At 43.8% G+C, this 18577-nt stretch overlaps 1 protein-coding gene across 1 annotated transcript in view; it reads left to right on the forward strand.

The window, feature by feature from the left end:
- The window catches only part of LOC138247449 (phospholipase A2 inhibitor NAI-like), a 69280-nt gene extending 51120 nt beyond the window's left edge, over positions 1–18160 (forward strand). Inside the window, exons 4-5 of the mRNA XM_069202075.1 lie at positions 14354–14497; positions 15417–18160. Of these exons, the coding sequence (XP_069058176.1) occupies positions 14354–14497; positions 15417–15952 (680 nt within the window). The 3' untranslated portion in view covers positions 15953–18160. The remainder of the gene's footprint in view (positions 1–14353; positions 14498–15416) is intronic.
- Positions 18161–18577: the final 417 nt, after the last annotated feature.

The raw sequence follows: 18577 nt of genomic DNA on the forward strand, positions 1-18577 counted from the left end.
GCCCAGCGTGCTGTATACATGTAGCCAGTTAGTTTCCCCCTTCTACTTTGCAAGCTATCGTTCTTGGGGAAGCCTAATCTAGACCGTCATTCCTGGGTGCACCATTGCGCCATTGCGCATGAATAACCTACATTTCTCAGCTGACACAGTGCGGTCACACTGTGCTCGACCGTGCCACTGAGCATCCTATATGGCGTTAATGGCCTACATTTCCCAGCTAACAGAGTGTGGTTGCACCGCGTCCAGCATCACATGCTGGACAATGGCTTGCACTCATAATCCCAAGCTACTGTTTGCATGGGTAGGTTTGGGAGGATGAGAAGGTGCTCTGGCCGGGGAATACCTTTGACGAAGTAAGTGGCAAACTAGTTTTTCCAAATAGGATTTACATGGAGAGTTGTGTACTCATTTACTCAGCTTTAGAGTTTTGTTTGCTCTTGCAATGTGTGACTACAAGTCTTCCATACTCCACTCCTTCATAATGCTTGGATGTCCTTGAGTTAGGGTGACTTGTTTTACAGCCTGTTTGTTATGGGGCATTCCACCATTCACAAACTTTTTGGCATGGTATTTGGTGATTGGGGTTCACACAAGCATGAGCTCGTTTGTCATGTGTAATACTCACCTCAATGAGATATTGTCACAGGGAGCTGTCCAATTGTACCCCCTCCTGAAACCACTTTCCTTATTTGTTCCTGGTGACCAAACTTTTTATGTACATGTGTAATGCTATCTGTATTCAACCACTGACTCCATTTTGTGCTTAGCTTAGCTTCAGGTGCCTGCTGTCACATCGGTGGCACAGGGTTTTTCCACCCCAAGCGTTTTCCACATAGAAAGTGTTTGCGTTTCTTCCCACCAGCACTGGGTTGCACCGTGGAGGAACATAACACGGAGGATGTGGACAGTAGACGTGATCAGACAGTCTCAGCTTGGAAATGTTCTAAATATTTTCATTATGGGGCAGGGCCTGTTCCTTTGCCTGATTTTGACAAAGACTGAGTACAGCCAGTGCTTGAATTTCACAACTTACTCAAAGGGACGGGTAGGTTGCCAGAATCTTCCTCTTGGGTTTGTTTAAGGTATATAAGGTGGGGAAGCTTGGCACTAAGGCAGAAGGAACTCAGTTTGAGGGTGGACGCACTGCCCAAATCAAATGCCATCGGGGAAGTTTCTCCTGTCTCAGCTGTCTAGGGTTCCTCAGCTTGATGTTGGCAAGGATGATGCTGGATTCAAACCCCATGGTGATGCATTTTTATTCTTAATTATCTAGCTTGGATAGATATATATATGCATATATAAATATATATATATATATATATTTATATATATATATATATATTCACTGCATATATTCATTATTGACATATTGCACTTTTTACGCCTGTTATTGTTTAACTGCTCTATTTTAGCATTTATACGAGTTTTACTGCATTCAAGTTAAATGTTCCTGTTCATATTTTCGTGTGCTTTTCTTTCATATCTGAGAAGTGCCTTAATAAATTCTTTACTCAAACTAGGAGTGCTGCATTCCTTGACATCGTTTTCCTCGAAGTTTGAAGCAGAGCAGAACAACATGTGTTATGATTTTTGTGTCATGATTTGGTTTCATGTTATGTTTATTGTGCAGATTGATTAAATAAATGTATATTCATGTTTTTTCCATACATCTATTTCTAAGGAGGGATATCCACCTTTAAGGACTGACCAGAGATTAGAGATCTGGTATAGAGTGCATGAGCACAACCAATGTATATGTGTGTATAGTGTTAAGAGAAACAAAACAGGGTCGTATAGGGTTTGGTTGGTCCTGATGAAAGCCTGGATCCTAGGTGGACTGGTAAAAGGGCAAAATATGTCAACCTGAATAGGGATAAGGATGCCATAATAGTGTTTCTGTAAAGATTAAGCTCCAACGAAATCCGTTTGGCATGAAATCTTTATTTCTCCACAAGACATCCCCAGCTGAGCTTCACTGCTCTCCAACTTTCTTGACGTTCTCCTCTACATTCCATCTCATGTCGTAACTACCTCACTACAGTCTAACATCATTGTTCTACTGAACATGCCTTGTCTCCACATATCTCCTCCCTCATAGACAGACCATATATTATATTAATAGCTTTAAATTTCTTATTCAAAACTTATCACACAATTATATTCTTCCTACATTTCACATAGTTTTATGATATTGTTACAATGAGGATCGTATATAGGAGGATAACAACATAACACTTTACTACCGTGTGACTCTTTCTTGATGGTTAATTTGTGTTTCTCAATCCTTTTCATTACTTCATTGAATAACAAATCATGTTTATTTGCACTGCTTCCCACAACCAATGAATCATCTTGAAAACAAAGTACTTGCTTCATATCTCCAAAAATATTTTCCATCATTCTTTAGATACCACAGAGGCTGGGGCTAGTCCAAAAGGCATTCTTTTGTAACAAAAAGCTCCCAGTGGTGTTTCAAAGAATGTAAGATGCCTAGATTGTTCACATATCTTTACTTGATGGTATGCGGATTCCATATCGAGAACACTAAATATCTCGCCTTTTCCCACCATTGTTAACATTTAAGATAGATTAAGAAGTGGTTGCCTGTCTACCCAAATGTTCTTATTGAGATCTTTAAGATCTATACATAGCCGAATTTTACCTCCCTTGTTTGGCACAATTACAACTAGTGCAAGCCATTCAGAGGCTTCAGTAGGTTCAATAATGTCTTGTTCCAGCAGCTTATCCAATTCTTGTTTTAAGGGTTCTCACATCAAATTAGGGATATTTCTTACTTTGTGGATTACTGGCTTTGCCCCTTCCTTTAATATTATTTTATAATAAAAACCCTTCAACAACGCCAGACTATTAGAAAATACTTTTGGATATTTTTCATCCACATTTGTTACAACATCCTTCAATTACTTCTCCCATAGACTCTTTTTCTGCTAACATAACCAGTTCTTTTGCATTTGGGTTTATTATTAGACATAAATCTTTCTGATGATGCCACCCAACAAATATGAACCATAATCTGTAATATATATTCTTCCAATCACAGATCTGTTCCTAAAAGTAATCATCATCCATATAATTTCTTAAATCGTTATTTTCTTTCCTGAATATCCTACAACCCTTATATCTGCTTTGACTTAACTGGGCATTTTGCATTCCCACACATTTGGCTTCATATGTTTCCTTTGATATAAGGGTGAATAAGCTTCCTGAGTCTATTAACACCTTAATGGGTGCACCATTAAAAAAAACTTTACAATGGGGATTTCAAATTTGTCAGTACTCTCTGGATTAACTCCTTGCATTTCTATAGTCATCTCTTCCCTACATTGATCAATTTACTTTGATTGATCTACATTTAAAATCACCTCATGAATACTTCTACACTCATCTTGACCTTCCTGGTCTACTACTTGTATCCTTTTATTACCTCTTGAGTCAATTTGTGGTTTGCATACTTTGGCAAAATGCCCTCTTTTGCCACAATTTCTACAAATTCCATTCTTTACTACACGCATTTTACTGGATGCAATATGACCTGTAGCACTACAATGAAAACATTTCACTTCCCTCCATCCAAAGGTTTTTTGCTTCAATTGTATCCTGACCTTGGTTGTTTCCTTAGTTTCCTACACATATTTATTCCTCTCTTTAGTTGTTTCCTTCCCATTGTCATTTTTAATTTAATTTATTGCATCATATTTGTTTACATCTTATTTCTTGTAACCACACTGCTGTATGTTCCATTCCTTTAACTATTTCTATAGTGTCTTCTAATTTGGGATCTTTCATCAATTATTTTCCTTTTACCTTCTTGCTGTGTGCACACCTTGCAATTTGATCTCTTATTGAAGAATCATTTAAGTGTTCAAATTGACAAGATAGTACGAGGCCTCTCAACACTGCTACAAATGATGCAATATCTTCATCCTCCCTTTGTACTCTTGAAAAAAATGTATAGCGTTCTAGAACTAAGTTTGTTTTAGGAGTAAATTGAATGTCTAACATTTGCCTTGACGTATCAAACACATTGGTAGGTTGACCATCACCCATTTCTAGGGATAGTTCTGGTAGGTCCTCTGAAATCCTCCTGCCCTCAACTCCTAAGTGATGTAATAAAATGGCTTGACATCTAGGTGGTCCATATCGGTCTCATCCAATTGCTAACAAATATGTTATGAAAATCTTTTTCCATTGTTGCCAAGGAATAGGTGGATTCCCAGGTGTTGAAAGGAATGGTGGTGGTGAGGACATAGATTGTTCTGCCATTTTTCTTCATTCAAATATAGCCTTAAATACCAATTTTAGCCAAATATACTTTATATAAAAATAAATATATGTATATATAACTAGATGATAACTTAATGACAATCTAATAATGCAATGCAATAATGCTAATGCAATAATGTAAATAAATAATCAGTTAAAAATTAACTTGCATTAACTTCAAACGATATTATATAAATAGTCCTATTTTTACTGTCATTAATGACTGCAGATCCTACCTAAAATTATCAGTCCTTTGTTCAAAAATATGAAATGAGAGTTGAGAATAGTCCTTTGTTTATCACTATGATGTGAGACTAAGCTTTAGTGAGAGTGCCACTTTTCCTTGTTCTTTAAATTCCTCATCGATGGGTTCCTTAAAGCAGTGGCACGTTAGGCGCCTTTTAATCAGGTCAGTTGCTTTTTACTTGTTTATGCCGCCTCAGGCATTTCCTCGTTCTAACAAAACCTCATAAAATCCTTGCACTCCTTCTAACGACTCGCGCGCATACAGAGCGCTGCGCTGACAATCGTTTGTGTGGCCTAATGCTTGCCCCAGTGTTGTTCCTCAACGGCTCACGAGAACAACGTCAGCAAGTCTGTTTTTTAAACTAAACGTAATGTGAGACAGTTTTGCTTATATTTCCTTGCTGTAATTACAAACGCTGTATACAAACGTGCGTTTGAAAATCAACCCCTGCTGAAAATCAACCTCTACCAACCTGACAAACCAAAAGACCTGCAGACCCATCTCAATGCTCCCCTTCCCAGCCAAACTCATCAAGAAAGCCATCATTACCCAACTCTTTGAGTTCATCAAAATGAGCAACATCCTAGACGTCTCCCAATCTGACTTCAGAAGCAACCACAGCACAGAGACTGCGCTCCTCGCTGCTACAAAGGACATCCGCATACTCCTCGACCAAGGCGAAACTGCTGCCCGCATCCTCTTGGACCTCTCAGCCACCTTCGACACTGTCTCCCAATACACCCTCCACGCAAGACTCCATGATGCCGGCATTCCTTACAATGCCCTAAAATGAATCCGCTCCTTCCTCACCGGTCCGAACACAGAGAATTAGACTTCCTCTGTTCAACTCAGAACCCACAGAGATCAGCTGCGGAATGCCTCAGGGATCATTCCTGAGCCCCACCCTCTTCAACATCTACATAGCCCTGCTTGCAGCCTTCATAAAAAGCCACAAACTCAACATCGTCTTCTATGCCGACAACACCTAGCTGACTCTCACCCTCACAGATGAACCCACAACCACCAAGAGCAACTTCACAATGGGATTAGGGCAGTCGCCACCTGGATGAAGGACAGGTGCCTCAAGCTTAACTCAGACTAAACCGAAGTCCTCATCCTGGGCTCCAGCCCCTCCGCCTGGGACGCCTCCCGATAGTCCACAGCACTTGGAACCCCCTCCCCACACCCACAGATGAAACCTCAGCATCATCCTGGACTCCTCATCCTCAATGAAACGCCAAATCAACACTGTTTTGTCCTCCTGCTTCCATACACTCCACCTGCTTTGAAAGATCTTCAAGTGGATCCCCACCAAATTCAGAAAAAACGGTCACCCATGTGCTCCTCAGCAGCAGTCTCAAGTTCAGCAACACACTGTATGCTGGCATCACCCAGAAACTCCTAAAGAAACTATAGAACATCCAGAACGCCTCTGCAAGACTCATCCTGAACTAGCCGCAGCCACATCACCGGTCACCTGAGAAACCTTCACTGGCTACCTATTAACAAAAGAATTACCTTCAAGCTCCTCACACATGCCTACAAAGCCCTCCACAATGCCAGACCTGCATACCTCAACCACCACCTCTCCTTATACCATCCCACCAGACATCTCCGCTTCGCCCAACTAGCTGTGGCCACCATCCCACGGCCCGCAAGACCATGGCTGGAGGAAGATCCTTCTCGTAGCATCGCTGCTACAATTTAGGAAGGACCTCAAGAACTGGGTCTTCAACTAATCTGCAGGTCCACCCTCCTCAGTGTCTTGAGATCCTCACGGGTCAGTAGTCGTGCTTTATAAAAACCCTGATTGATTGATTGATTGATTTTCAAGCAGTTTAGCACAGAGGCTCGTGATAAATTAACACAGATTGATTTTTTTTGTGAAGGATTGGTTTGGTTACGATGCCAAAAGGCAGGCTGGAGGAGGAGACTGGCATTTTTTCACTCTAGCTTTCACTTTCACAAATGTGAGAAGTTCTCTAAAGCCTTGAGAGAGGGGTACCATAACTTTATTTACATTATGAACAACCCACCATCTCTGCTGATGAGCTAGCACCTTCATCCTGCACTGCTTGGTCAGTAAAAGTGAGCCACAGGTGACTGCAGCAATAATCACGTATCCAGTTGAATAATGTTTTATTGTTGATGCAGTTTCCTACTTGAAATGAAAAACATGCACATCTCTAGATTATTTTGTCACTTTTTTCCAGTTGTGATGTGAACATGAATGACTGAAAAATAGCGAGCAAGTGTTTATAAACAAGCTATGTGGTTATAGAAAAAAAAAAACAATGGGAGATCTCACCACAGGTTGAAGTAACAAATTAATGTGAAGACATGCATGCTTTTCATATAAAGAATGTGACTGAAGCAACAACCAAGCAGCAAATAACTGCTTGTGTGATTGTAGCTGCAGTCATGACTGGGTAACTTTGAATGGGCAAGGCATACAAAAAGAAACTAGTGTTAAGCATTGGCTCTGTCTCTCTAAAGGAGTATTTAAGTGTCTCGTAAGAAAGGAGTGGTATTTTGCCATAGTAACCTTCAGGTTTCTTATACCATGTCTAAATGCTGAAGACAGGCTGTGATACGGGCGAGCGCAAAGCGCTCCGTAACGTGTTGTTATCTCTCTTTGGGCTTCAAACCACACCCATGTCACGTCAGTGTCTTTCATTGGTTCGTGGGCTTGCCTTTTAAAATCTGCTTGCTTTCATTAGTGGAAGGCATGCATACGTCATGCCTTTTCCAGTGATTAGCCCTCCTCGAGTGCAGCGGGCAAGTACTGAAAACATACAAGGCTCGCTGTTTTCCGTCCGGTTTGTGGACTACTTTTTCTCTTTTTTCGCAGCGCGATCTCGCTTGGCAGAAGTCCAGCGCTTTGCATGACATCGACCCTGTTACATAGTTAATTGCACTTTTGCAGGTTATGTAGATAATTGCACTTTTGTCTATAGGTTTCACTATGAGTGAACTGTTATTTCCGTTTGTGTGTCTGCTTTGCACTGATGGCGGCCGTCAGCTCGCTTATGTGAAACTTTTACTTTTCAGTTTCTATGGCAAGAAAAGTCCAGTTAGTTATGTGAAACTGTTTTATTTTCATTTTCAATTTACGTGGCAAGAAAAGTCCGGTTAGGAGTTTACAATGCTAATTGCTTGAGCTCAAGCAAACGCGAGACCGTTTGCATTGCAAATGCTTGTTTTTACATGTAGCCTGTGTGATGGTGTTCGGAAAGGAGATTGATTAAGAGTCTTAAGGCATTAGCCTTTTCACGCCAGTGAGTTCCACTTGCAAACACCATTATAACAAGGGTTTGAGAGTAAGAATACTATGTTGCTTACAATATGGATGATTCATAAACAAACATAGATTTGGAAATATCACTTTATCTGTCACATTCGGTAGTTATAGATATAATTATTGATGAAACATTTACACACAAGCAATGGGTTTGAATAAGGCAATACTTTTAAAAACTGAAAAAATAATGTAGTTTTTGGATGAATAAAACTTTAAAGAAAGTTTTCCCACTCCTTCCCAATGAGCTCAGAATGCCTGTGATCCTTGCTCTTGTCATTTCTAGACCAGACTACTGTAATACATTACTGCTGAATATTAATCAGTGCTCCTTACATAAGCTCCAACTCATACAGAATACTGCAGGTCACTTAGTCTTAGGTCATTCAAGTCGGCCTCAGCTAGTGTGAGTCTTTAACAGTATCACTGACTTCCTACTAGAAAGCGCATTTCCTTCAAAGCTCTTTGTCTTAGTCACAAGGCTCCTCATGCCCAGGGATCTGAATATCTCCATCCACTATAAGGCGGTACACTCCTAGCTGCCTTTTAAGATCACCGGGCCTCCGCAAGGTCCTTGTCCCCTGCTGTAAGAAAGCCAGATGGGGAGACAGGGCCTTTTCGGTTGCTACAGCTAGGCTTTAGACTTCTCTTTCAGGACACATTAGAAGGCTGGAGGTTCATACAGCTTTTCGTAAACATCTCAAAACTTGTAATTTTGTTCTCTTCTGTTTTGCTGTCTCTGCTCATCTCACTCTCTAGCGGTTCGATGCCGGTATGCGCTCTATAAATGCAAATACATTCATAAATAGGCATACTTTAAACCATTAACATTATGCTTACATTTTCAAAAGGATTACCGCAATCAATTCTTTATTAATTTGTTCCTAAAATAACTATTTTGAACGTATCTCTTCTGCAGGTTAGAAAGGACAGGGGCATTTAATGTGTCATCTACTGTTTTTAAGGTATATGTGCAGCTAGATTGCTGCTTCATTCACGTGTTCTTTGTACATCTGGAAAGTTTCAAAGCAGTTTGAAGTTCAGAGTCAATCATCTGCTGGACAATACCTCTAAGCGCAGGGAAGATGGGGTGCAGCCATGCCACCCTCAGCATGTATGTAGGAGGCTGGCCTGGTGTGTGGTGAGTACCTATGGTACTTACATGTTATAAAAGGTCCAGGTATCCCCGTATAAGTGTAGTGTAGGCAGTGTCTAGAAACCAGGCTCTCTAGAGGTAACTCTGGATGAGCAGCCAAGTCTTATCTAGGAGACATGCAAAACTCATGCAATACCACTGTGGTCACACTTAGTACTTACACACATGAATGAAAACACTCAGTGTTACAAAAATAAAGGTAGTTATTTTGATGACACAAATGCCAAAAATACCATAGAGATTACACTCCCGTAGGAGGTAGGTAATACACAAATTATTTACACTAGTATGCAGAAATAGACATAAAACAGTTAGAAAACAGTGCAATTAGTGAATATCATAATAGTTAGAAATGGGCCCAGGGGGAGCACAAACCATATACTAAGAAAGTGGAATGCAAAAGTCGGGCCCCCACCTAGGCAAGTGTAGTGTGTAGAGGGGAGCTGGGAGTAGTAGGAAAGCCCAAAGGTTAGTACCACAACCCACCCCAATGACCAGGAGGGCAGGAGTAAATCACAGTAAGTTTCTCAGAACACACACAGAGAAGTAAAGAAGAGTATTGAAAAACCCATAAGAGACTGCAAAACACCAACAGTGAACTCTTGGACAAAAAGACCTGTGGAAAAAGGGGACCAAGTTCAAGAAGCACAGAAGAGTCCAGGAAGGGCAGGAGCCCCTAGCCACTGGGATGAAGGTGCAAGAGGAGAATAACCGTGAGGAAGAAGTGTCAACCCTCCACCCAAGAACACAAAGTCAGGTTCCTGGAGGGTACAAGTGATGTCCCATGATGGATGGAGGACTGCAGTGGGGTGTGCGTTGTTGGATTCCACTAACCAGCCTTGGCACACGCAAAGCTCGCGGATAGCATAATATGACGCTGCTGAGGACCAGAATGGACCAGGTGGACTCTACCCAGGAGGGGGACCCAGAGGGGGCCTTCAGTGACACAGAGAACCCACAGAAGACCAGACAGCGTACACAGCAGTTCCACAGGATGGGGACAGAAAAGTTGCAGAAGAGGCCCACGCAGCAATACGAGAAAGGCTGCCATGCCGCCGGAGAACCTCTCAGGGAGCTGTGCGTGGCAGGATAGAGTGCTGGGGGCTGCAGCTTCAAGGAGCATGAAGATCTTGAAGGAAGGATGCCAACAAGCCTTGGCAGGTGCAAATCAAATCAAATCAAATCATTAACATTTATAAAGCGCGCTTCTCACCCGTGCGGGTCTCAAGGCGCTAGGGGGGAAAGGGGGGGTTATCGCTGCTCGAACAGCCAAGTCTTTAGGAGTCTCCGGAAAGCGGAGTGGTCCTGGGTGGTCCTGAGGCTGGTGGGGAGGGAGTTCCAGGTCTTGGCCGCCAGGAAGGAGAAAGATCTCCCACCCGCCGTGGAGCGGCGGGTGCGAGGGACGGCAGCAAGTGCGAGGCCAGCGGAGCGGAGGGGGCGGGTGGGGACGTAGAAGCTGAGGCGTCTGTTGAGGTATTCCGGTCCCTTGTTGTGGAGGGCTTTGTGTGCGTGGGTGAGAAGACGGAAGGTGATCCTTTTGCTGACTGGGAGCCAATGCAGGTGTCTCAGGTGTGCAAAGGATGCAGGACACATGGGGGCACTGTCTTCTATGGGGAGGCAAGGTCTTACCTCCACCAAAGTTGGACAGTTGGAAGAGAGGACTGTCAGGACCCCCTCAGTCCACCACCCATAATGCAGGATCCATGCACATCAGCAGGAGAGGTGATCCACGCAGCCATTTGTCGTTGCAGTTGGTGTCAGCAGATACAGGAGAGTGACTCCTTCACTCCAAGCGAGATTCCTTCTTTCTTCTGATGCAGGCTGAAGACGGCCTGTCCTTAGAGAATGCACTACTGGGAAAATGTTGCAGTTGCTGGAAGGAGCCAGAGATACAATGTTGCAGGAGACGTCTTGCTTCTTTGTTGCAGCTTGTGGGGTCCTGAAGAGTCTAGATGCAGTTTCTTCGGTCAGAAGTTGAAGTGAAGGGTGCAGAAGATTCCTGCTGGAGTCTTGCAGTCCGAATCTGAGGAACCACCCAAAAGAGAGACCCTAATTAGCCCTGAAAGCTGGGTGACCACTTATCAGGAGGGGGCTCTGACATCACCTGCTGGCACTGGTCACTTAGATGCTCCCAGAGTTCCCTGCCAACCTTGAATCCAAGATACCAAAACCCAGGGACCCTGCGGAAGAGCTCTGAGCACCACCCCTTCCTTTGTCCAGTCCTTTGTCCAGTTTCGCACCAGAGCAGAGACTAGGGGTAGACTGGTTTATGCAAGGAGGTTACCAAATGTGTCCTCCAAAGCATTTCCAGTGGCTTGGAGAGGCGACCCCTCCCAAGCCTGTAACAACTATTTCCAAAAGGAGAAGGTGTAATACTCCTCTCCCAAAGGATATTTTGTTCTGCTGTCTTGGGCTCGAGTTTTTCAAGCAACAGGAGGGCAGAAACCTTTCTGGGAGGTGGCAGCAGTTTGGGCTGCCTGGAAACCCTGAGAAGGCTGTAATGGCAATACTGGGGCTCCTCTAAGGAGCCACCAGAGTGCATGAAATCATACAACAAATGCTTGCAAAAGCCTTGAGGTATGATTCCAACATGTTTGATACCAAACATGCCTATGTTCGGAGTTACCATTATGTAGCTGGACATAAGTAGTGACCTATGTCAAGTACACACGTAAAATGGTGTCCCCTCACTCACGACATCTGGGAAAATGGGCCTGAATTTCATGGAGCAGGTACTTTGCACCCTGCTCTCTGGGCTAGAAGCCCTACCATAGGGGTGACTTGAAAGTAGCCTGGTGTAGTGAAAATGGCAGTGAAAGGGTGCTTGCACTTTTTCACACAGGCTGCAATGACAGTCCTGCAGAAGCCTTTGCATGGGCTCACCATCTGACCCCTACCCTCACCACATCTTCAACAAAGCAAGTTCTGTCATTGCACCCCTCTGGAAGATCATCAACAGTTCCTTCGAGTCCGGCACCTTCCCGGAGAGGTGAGATCAACGCCCTCCTCAAGAAACCTAAGGCGGACCCAATGGACCTCAAGCCCATCTCCCTGCTCCCCTTCCCGGGAAAAGTCATAGAGAAAGTTGTCAACAAACAACTGACCCATTTCCTCAAGGAGAACAGCACTCTGGATCCATCCTAATCCAGATCCCCCATCAACCACAGCACCAAAACTGCACTCATCGCCGCCACCTACGACATCAGAACCATACTGGACAACAACAAAACCACAGCCCTTATCCTCCTGGACCTCACAGCCACGCTTGTCACCATCTGCCACCACACCCTTCTTATACGCCTCATCAACACAGGAATCTGCGTCACAGCCCTGGACTGGATCACCTCCTTTCTCACCGGCAGAACTCAGAGAGTCCACCTCCCTCCATTCCACTCTGAAGCCACCAAAATCATCTGCGGCATACCCCACGGTTCGTCCCTCAGCGTGACCCTCTTCAACATCTACATGGCTCCGCTTGGTAACATCACCCGATCTAACAACCTCAACAACATCTCATACGCCGATGACACCCAGTTGATCCTCTCCCTCACCAAGGACACCGCCAAGACCAACCTCCACGAAGGAATGAAGGCCATCGCCGAATGAATGAAGAACAGCTGCGTTAAACTGAATTCCAACAAGACTGAGGTCCTCCTCTTCGGCCCCACCCCCTCCGCATGGGACGACTCCTGTGGGACTGCCACACAAGGAACCGCACCAACACCAATCGACCACACACACAACCTCCTCACTCTCTATGACCCAGAAAGTCAATGCCATTGCCTCCTCCTGCTTCAACACCCTCCGCATGCTTCAGAAGATCTACAAATGGATCCCCACTGAAACCAGATGAACAGTCACCCAAGCCCTCGTGAGCATCGAATTGGACTACGGCAATGCCCTCTACGCAGGAACCACGGGCAAACTCCAGAAAAGACAGCAATGCATCCAGAATGCCTCTACACACCTCATCCTGGACATCCCCGCCACTGCCACATCACAGCCCACCTGAGAGACCTGCATTGGCTCCCTTACAACAAGAGAATAAACTTCAAACTCCTCACCCACGCTCACATTGCACTGCACAACACGGGACCAGAATACCTCAACAGACAGCTCTCCTTCTACACCTCGACCCAACAGCTTCGCTCCCCCGACCTTGCCCTCGCCACCATCCCATGCATCCACAGAACAACCATCGGCAGCAGATCATTGTCGCACCTCGCCGCCAAGACGTGGAACACTCTTCCCACCCACCTGCGTCAGACCATGGACCTCCGTAACTTCAAGAGACTTCTCAAGACTTGGCTGTTTGAGCAGTGGCAGCCCTCCCCACCCCTCCCCCCCTCAGCACCTTGAGACCCTCACGGGTGAGTTGTGCGCTTTACAAATTCCATGATTGATGTGGGGGGCAAAATATATGCTGCAGCCCATAGGCATCTCCTGGAAGCCCAATGCCCTGGGTACCTAGGTACCATATACCAGGGACTTATCATGGGGCACCAGTGTGCCAATTGTGGGTGAAATACTGTGATAACAGTAACCAACAACTAAATTTAAGGGAGAGAGCATAACTACTGTGGTCCTGGTTAGCAGGATTACAGTAGCCACAGTCAAACACACTGACAAGCATGCCAAAAGTGGGGGTTACCAAGCTAAAAAAAGGCTACTTTCCTACAATGTGACTCTTAAAGGTAGAAGTGTATTCAAGGATAGTCAGTTTCATTTCAAGGCACAGTCTCTGAAAGTTCTGAAAAGTTCTCTCCTCTTCCTCCTTGCAAATTTTTGTCGGTCTAGTGTCTGGAGACCCTAGTAAGAGGAGGCTTCTACCAACAATAATGAGAGGAGGGAGTAACAGATGGCCAGAGGATGTGCACAAGAAAATCACAATGAGACATCTCAAGTTGGGTCAAAGTGTTGCTGGGTGAAAGATAGGCTCAAGGTTTGTTGCAGGCTAGGAACCAGCAATGGTTGAAATCATTAGGGACTGTGATGCGCAGGGTCCAAGGGCTGCTTTAAACACAAGGCAGCCATGAACCCCAACGGAGAGATGTTGCACTGCATGTGCTGTGTTCTTGAATAGACTGCATTATCCTGTATACCACTGTGATGCAACCACACACTGCGCTCTCCACCAGTGCTGTGAACTGGTGGATCAATTAGACACAATGTGGAGAACCACCAGTAGGATCGAAGGTATTGATGCCACCAGGGAAAAAGATTGGATTAGCTGATCATGGGCAGAACGGCTCAATGCAAGGCAAGGGCTTTCCTCCACACACAGGCTTCAGCACCACCATGTTGTCTCTTAGTCTTTCCACTTACAGACAATATGAAGTTCACCTTTTCTTTCCCTTTCAATCTCCAGTGCCATCAACAACAGCTGAGCCGAATGGACTGATGTGTGATTCCTGCTTCTCTGAAAACTCTGGATCCTGCCCAAACCCAGGGACCATGGAGTGCTCTGGGATGGAGAACAAGTGCCTTCAGTTTGTCATAACTGTGACAACAGGTAATGGTAAAGATGGGGCTGTGGCTCAGATCTAACCTCAGGACAAAAGGCACTAGTTCCCTTGGAGCAAGTATTGCATCTTTATGGTACCTTTTTATATAGTTTATAGCTAGCCTTTAGGTACCACCTATTTATGATAACAGACAGTTCTGTTGAGAGGCATGGTCCCAGACTATCATTGTGAGAATATAATCTGAAAGAAATATTGTCGCATTGGAAATAATATTACAAATGCACAAACAATGGGTTGATAATATTGTAAATAATTTCTAGAACACATTATTTATCTCAGATGAGATTTTTGTCTGCAATATTCTCACACACAACCATACACAAAACAGTTGGGGTGCAGGGCTGAGTTGTGAGAAGGGTGGGAAATGTAATTGGGTGATGCTAGATAGCAGAAAATGCAGTTAGCCATTAGATATTTACATTACACATGGGTATACATTTTTACATTAATTACACAGTCCTGTTCATCTTTGGGTCCCAGCAAGAGCATGTCATAGATTTGTTCCATACCTTGAACAAAAGTTACCAATCGTTTTTTCCGCACATACATGAGTTGCAGCTACAGGAAGCGCTATCAACCAGGCTGTGTAAATCCATACACTGACATCAGGAATGGCAGTTTGCATGGAGCTGTAATGGGCCCAACAAAAAGTGGCACTGTGTCACGTCTAATGAGAAACATTATATGTGTGAAGAGTATGTGGGTATGTGCTGTAGTTATAGGTTCTGGCAGAGAATTGTTGCACCACTTGCTCAAACAGAAAGATCCAGAGTAGGTGGGTTGTGGACTACGATTATATGATAGAGGACTAGCCACCATATTGTGATATCCCCACCTGTCTGACAGTGGGGCAGAGGGTTTGTTTATTGAATCATTGTAATAACATGTCTGCATCTCTATATACAGGTATGGTGGGCTACAAAGCAGCCTTCTCTGGATGTGCAAGTGAAAGTTACTGCAGAAATTCACCAGTCCTGAACTCACGAGGACTAACAGTTAAAATTGACATTAACTGCACAAGTGGTGACACCAGCCCAAGCTCAAGCCCCATCACTACTGTTGAAGACAGCACAGATGACAGCTTTGGGACTGAAAACACTAGCACTGATGACAGCATCGGCACTGACAAAATCACTAGTGTGGACAGTGGTGTGACCAGCAGGCCCAGCATGCATCAAAGCACAGGTTTCTTGGCAGGAACAAGTTCCGTGATGGACCACAATAGAAGAACAAGTTCCAGCACCAATCCCAGCATACACCTCAGCACCAGCAGTAGCCCCAGCACCAGTCATATAATCACAAATACACTAAGCAACAGCATGAGTAGCAGATCAACCCGAGACACTAGCACTGCCAGGAGTGGTGCCAATGCTATCAACAAGGGGCAACATCTGCTCTTAGCTGCACTGATTGTGCTGTTTCTGCTTAAACTGTTCACCTAACCTTAGGTAGCATGGAGATGTTCAGAGATGTTTATATCTCACCAAAGCATTCTTGAAGCACAGCAGATTTTTACCAAAATCTTCACTACTCTGTTTGCCAGGTGAAATAGATCAGCACCCCAACCCATAGACAGTAGGGTCAACATAGTACTTGTGGAAACCCATGTACCTTTTAACGGTTTAGTGCACTACATGCTGGTAGCACAATCTGTTGCATTAATGACTGCAATATGTATGTCTGAGGCACCATCCAGGCAGTGAATCAATTAAGGTAGCTGAGCAAGTTGACCCACCATTGCTCATGACATGTTACATTGAAGGATGCGCTGGTAAAAACCCATCTACCCTCCTGCCAAATACCTGATGTACCATTTCCAGACTGCATACCTGGCTTCAATGAAAAATCTCCTGTGAACCCATTCATACTTGTTCATTAAATTTGATTTTGTAACAGGATGTAAGTGGTTGAAGGGTGGAGCATCTCCAAAGCAGATGTGATTTTGTTATGCATTTGTCCCAGCATGTCTTTTAAGATAAAGAGAAAGGGCCTCATTACGAGTGTGACGGTCCTCGGACTGCCATACTTGTGGTGACGGTTGGACAACCACACTCCAGGCAGTCTGACTGCCACATTGCAACCCTGGTGGGCTAGCCCGCCAGGGGACCGCCATTTGCGCCGGGACCGTGGTTCCTGACACGTGATGGCAGTCCGAGTTGTACTGAGTCAGAGTGGCACTGAACTTAGAGCCACCTGGCTGATTACAACTCATCTTACCGCCAGCCTTCTCATGGTGGGGCTGCCGCCACAAGAAGGCTGACGGAAAGCCAGTGCCGGGGGCCACAGGGAAGTCCCTGCACTGCCCAGTCCCATGGCGTGGGCTGTGCAGGGGCCCCATATCCAGCACCCTCAGAGTGCTTTACAGACAGTGCACATTCTTAGGGTGCTGTGTGCTACGGTATTGGCCTTGGCTCCCTTAAAGGAGCAGAGACCAATATCATAGCGCTGTTCCCGCTGATCAGCCTGGCAGGAGAAAGTATTACAATGTTCCTGCCAGTCAGCCCAGCGGAAACATCGTAATATGCTCGGGGGTACCACCGCCATGGCATCCTCCTTGGACCACCAAACTCATGATTAGGCCCTAAATTACTTATATTTGTATCTGACCACGAGGTGTCTGTGGTTATGAGTAGCATCTCACTGCACTAGGGATTGGGTGGGGTGGTCTCTAGGCAAGTAACAAAAAGCTTTAATGATGCAGGTCCTCAACGGCAGCCCTGCTACAGATGTATACGTTCTCAGAAGCTGTTGTCTCCTTCCCAAGATAGCCCATGGCTGGAATTAGGAACACTCATGCATGGAAAGACTGGAATTCAGCTGTATTCTGAGTATACCCAACCTCCAGGGATAATAAGTGATCTCTGAAAGTATAGATGTAGCTCTACACCTTTTTCTGACTTAAATGATCTGTATGTGAAGGTTTCAAACAACGCAATAAATATGACACTCATCTACTTATTATTTTGCTTTGTACATGCTGCAAAACTACAGAGTCAATTTCTGATACTGTGAATGATTGTTTGGGATGCAAAAAATGGTTCAATCATTTGATTGAGTGTTAGGTCTTGCTAGCTTTATGCCTGCAGCAATGTACTTTAACTAATTACCTTCCTCTAATCCTAAAATAAACTACTATATTAATTTGTCTCTTTATGTCTCCAAACTGAAGCTGCTTTTTAAAAATTACACATGAAAATATTGATCTTGCTCACCATAAAGACCAACTTCCAAACCATAAACCTAAACACACACTGTGAAAAAGTACATCCATATAATTAAAAGTTAAAGAACTCTAAACATCCAAATATTAAAAATAAAACTAATAAACAAACGAATGCAAAAAAATAATTTAAAAACAAAATTAAAAAACCCTATATCCTACAGAAAAAGAAAAACCTGACCCACATCTCAAAAATAATTAACAGCTTAAAAAAAGCAGCACATTAAAAGGACAGCAACTATGTACATGTAAAAGGTGAATATTGAAAACATACTTAAAAATTGTAATTGTGAATTAAACACAAATTATTAGTTAATTAATCAAATTATACCTCTAACATTTGTGGATATAATGTCAGAAATATCTACTTCCAAGAAAGGTATAAAATTATTAATGCACTTGAGATATGCATACAGCCGAAAGACACCAAACACAGAAAATTTGCATTGAAAATGTACAAAATAATATGCTAATGCTTGTTATGGAAGGGCTACAACTAGAATTGATGCCATAATTAATGTTAGAGAGCACAGCCACCCCACTCTACAATAAAACAGAGATGGAATTAAGATGTGTTAAACAACCTGAGAGAAGGCAGCACTAGTTTCTAGGGAACCCAAAGGAAAAATCTTACAAAATATGCTTGCAAATATTCTAACAAACAACAAGGCAAATGCCAGAAATCCACAATATAAAATGATTAATAGCATGCACCAAAAAAGTCACAAGAGAAAACCCTGCTGCCCGCAGAAGATAACAAGACACAGACATTCCTGAAAATTTAACTAATACTGCTGAAGAACCCGTTTCTTGTACGACCATAAAAATGATGGGGGAATAATAAAAT

The sequence above is a fragment of the Pleurodeles waltl genome, chromosome 7 (genome assembly GCF_031143425.1).
Source record: "Pleurodeles waltl isolate 20211129_DDA chromosome 7, aPleWal1.hap1.20221129, whole genome shotgun sequence".
In the NCBI taxonomy this organism is placed as follows: Eukaryota; Metazoa; Chordata; class Amphibia; order Caudata; family Salamandridae; genus Pleurodeles; species Pleurodeles waltl.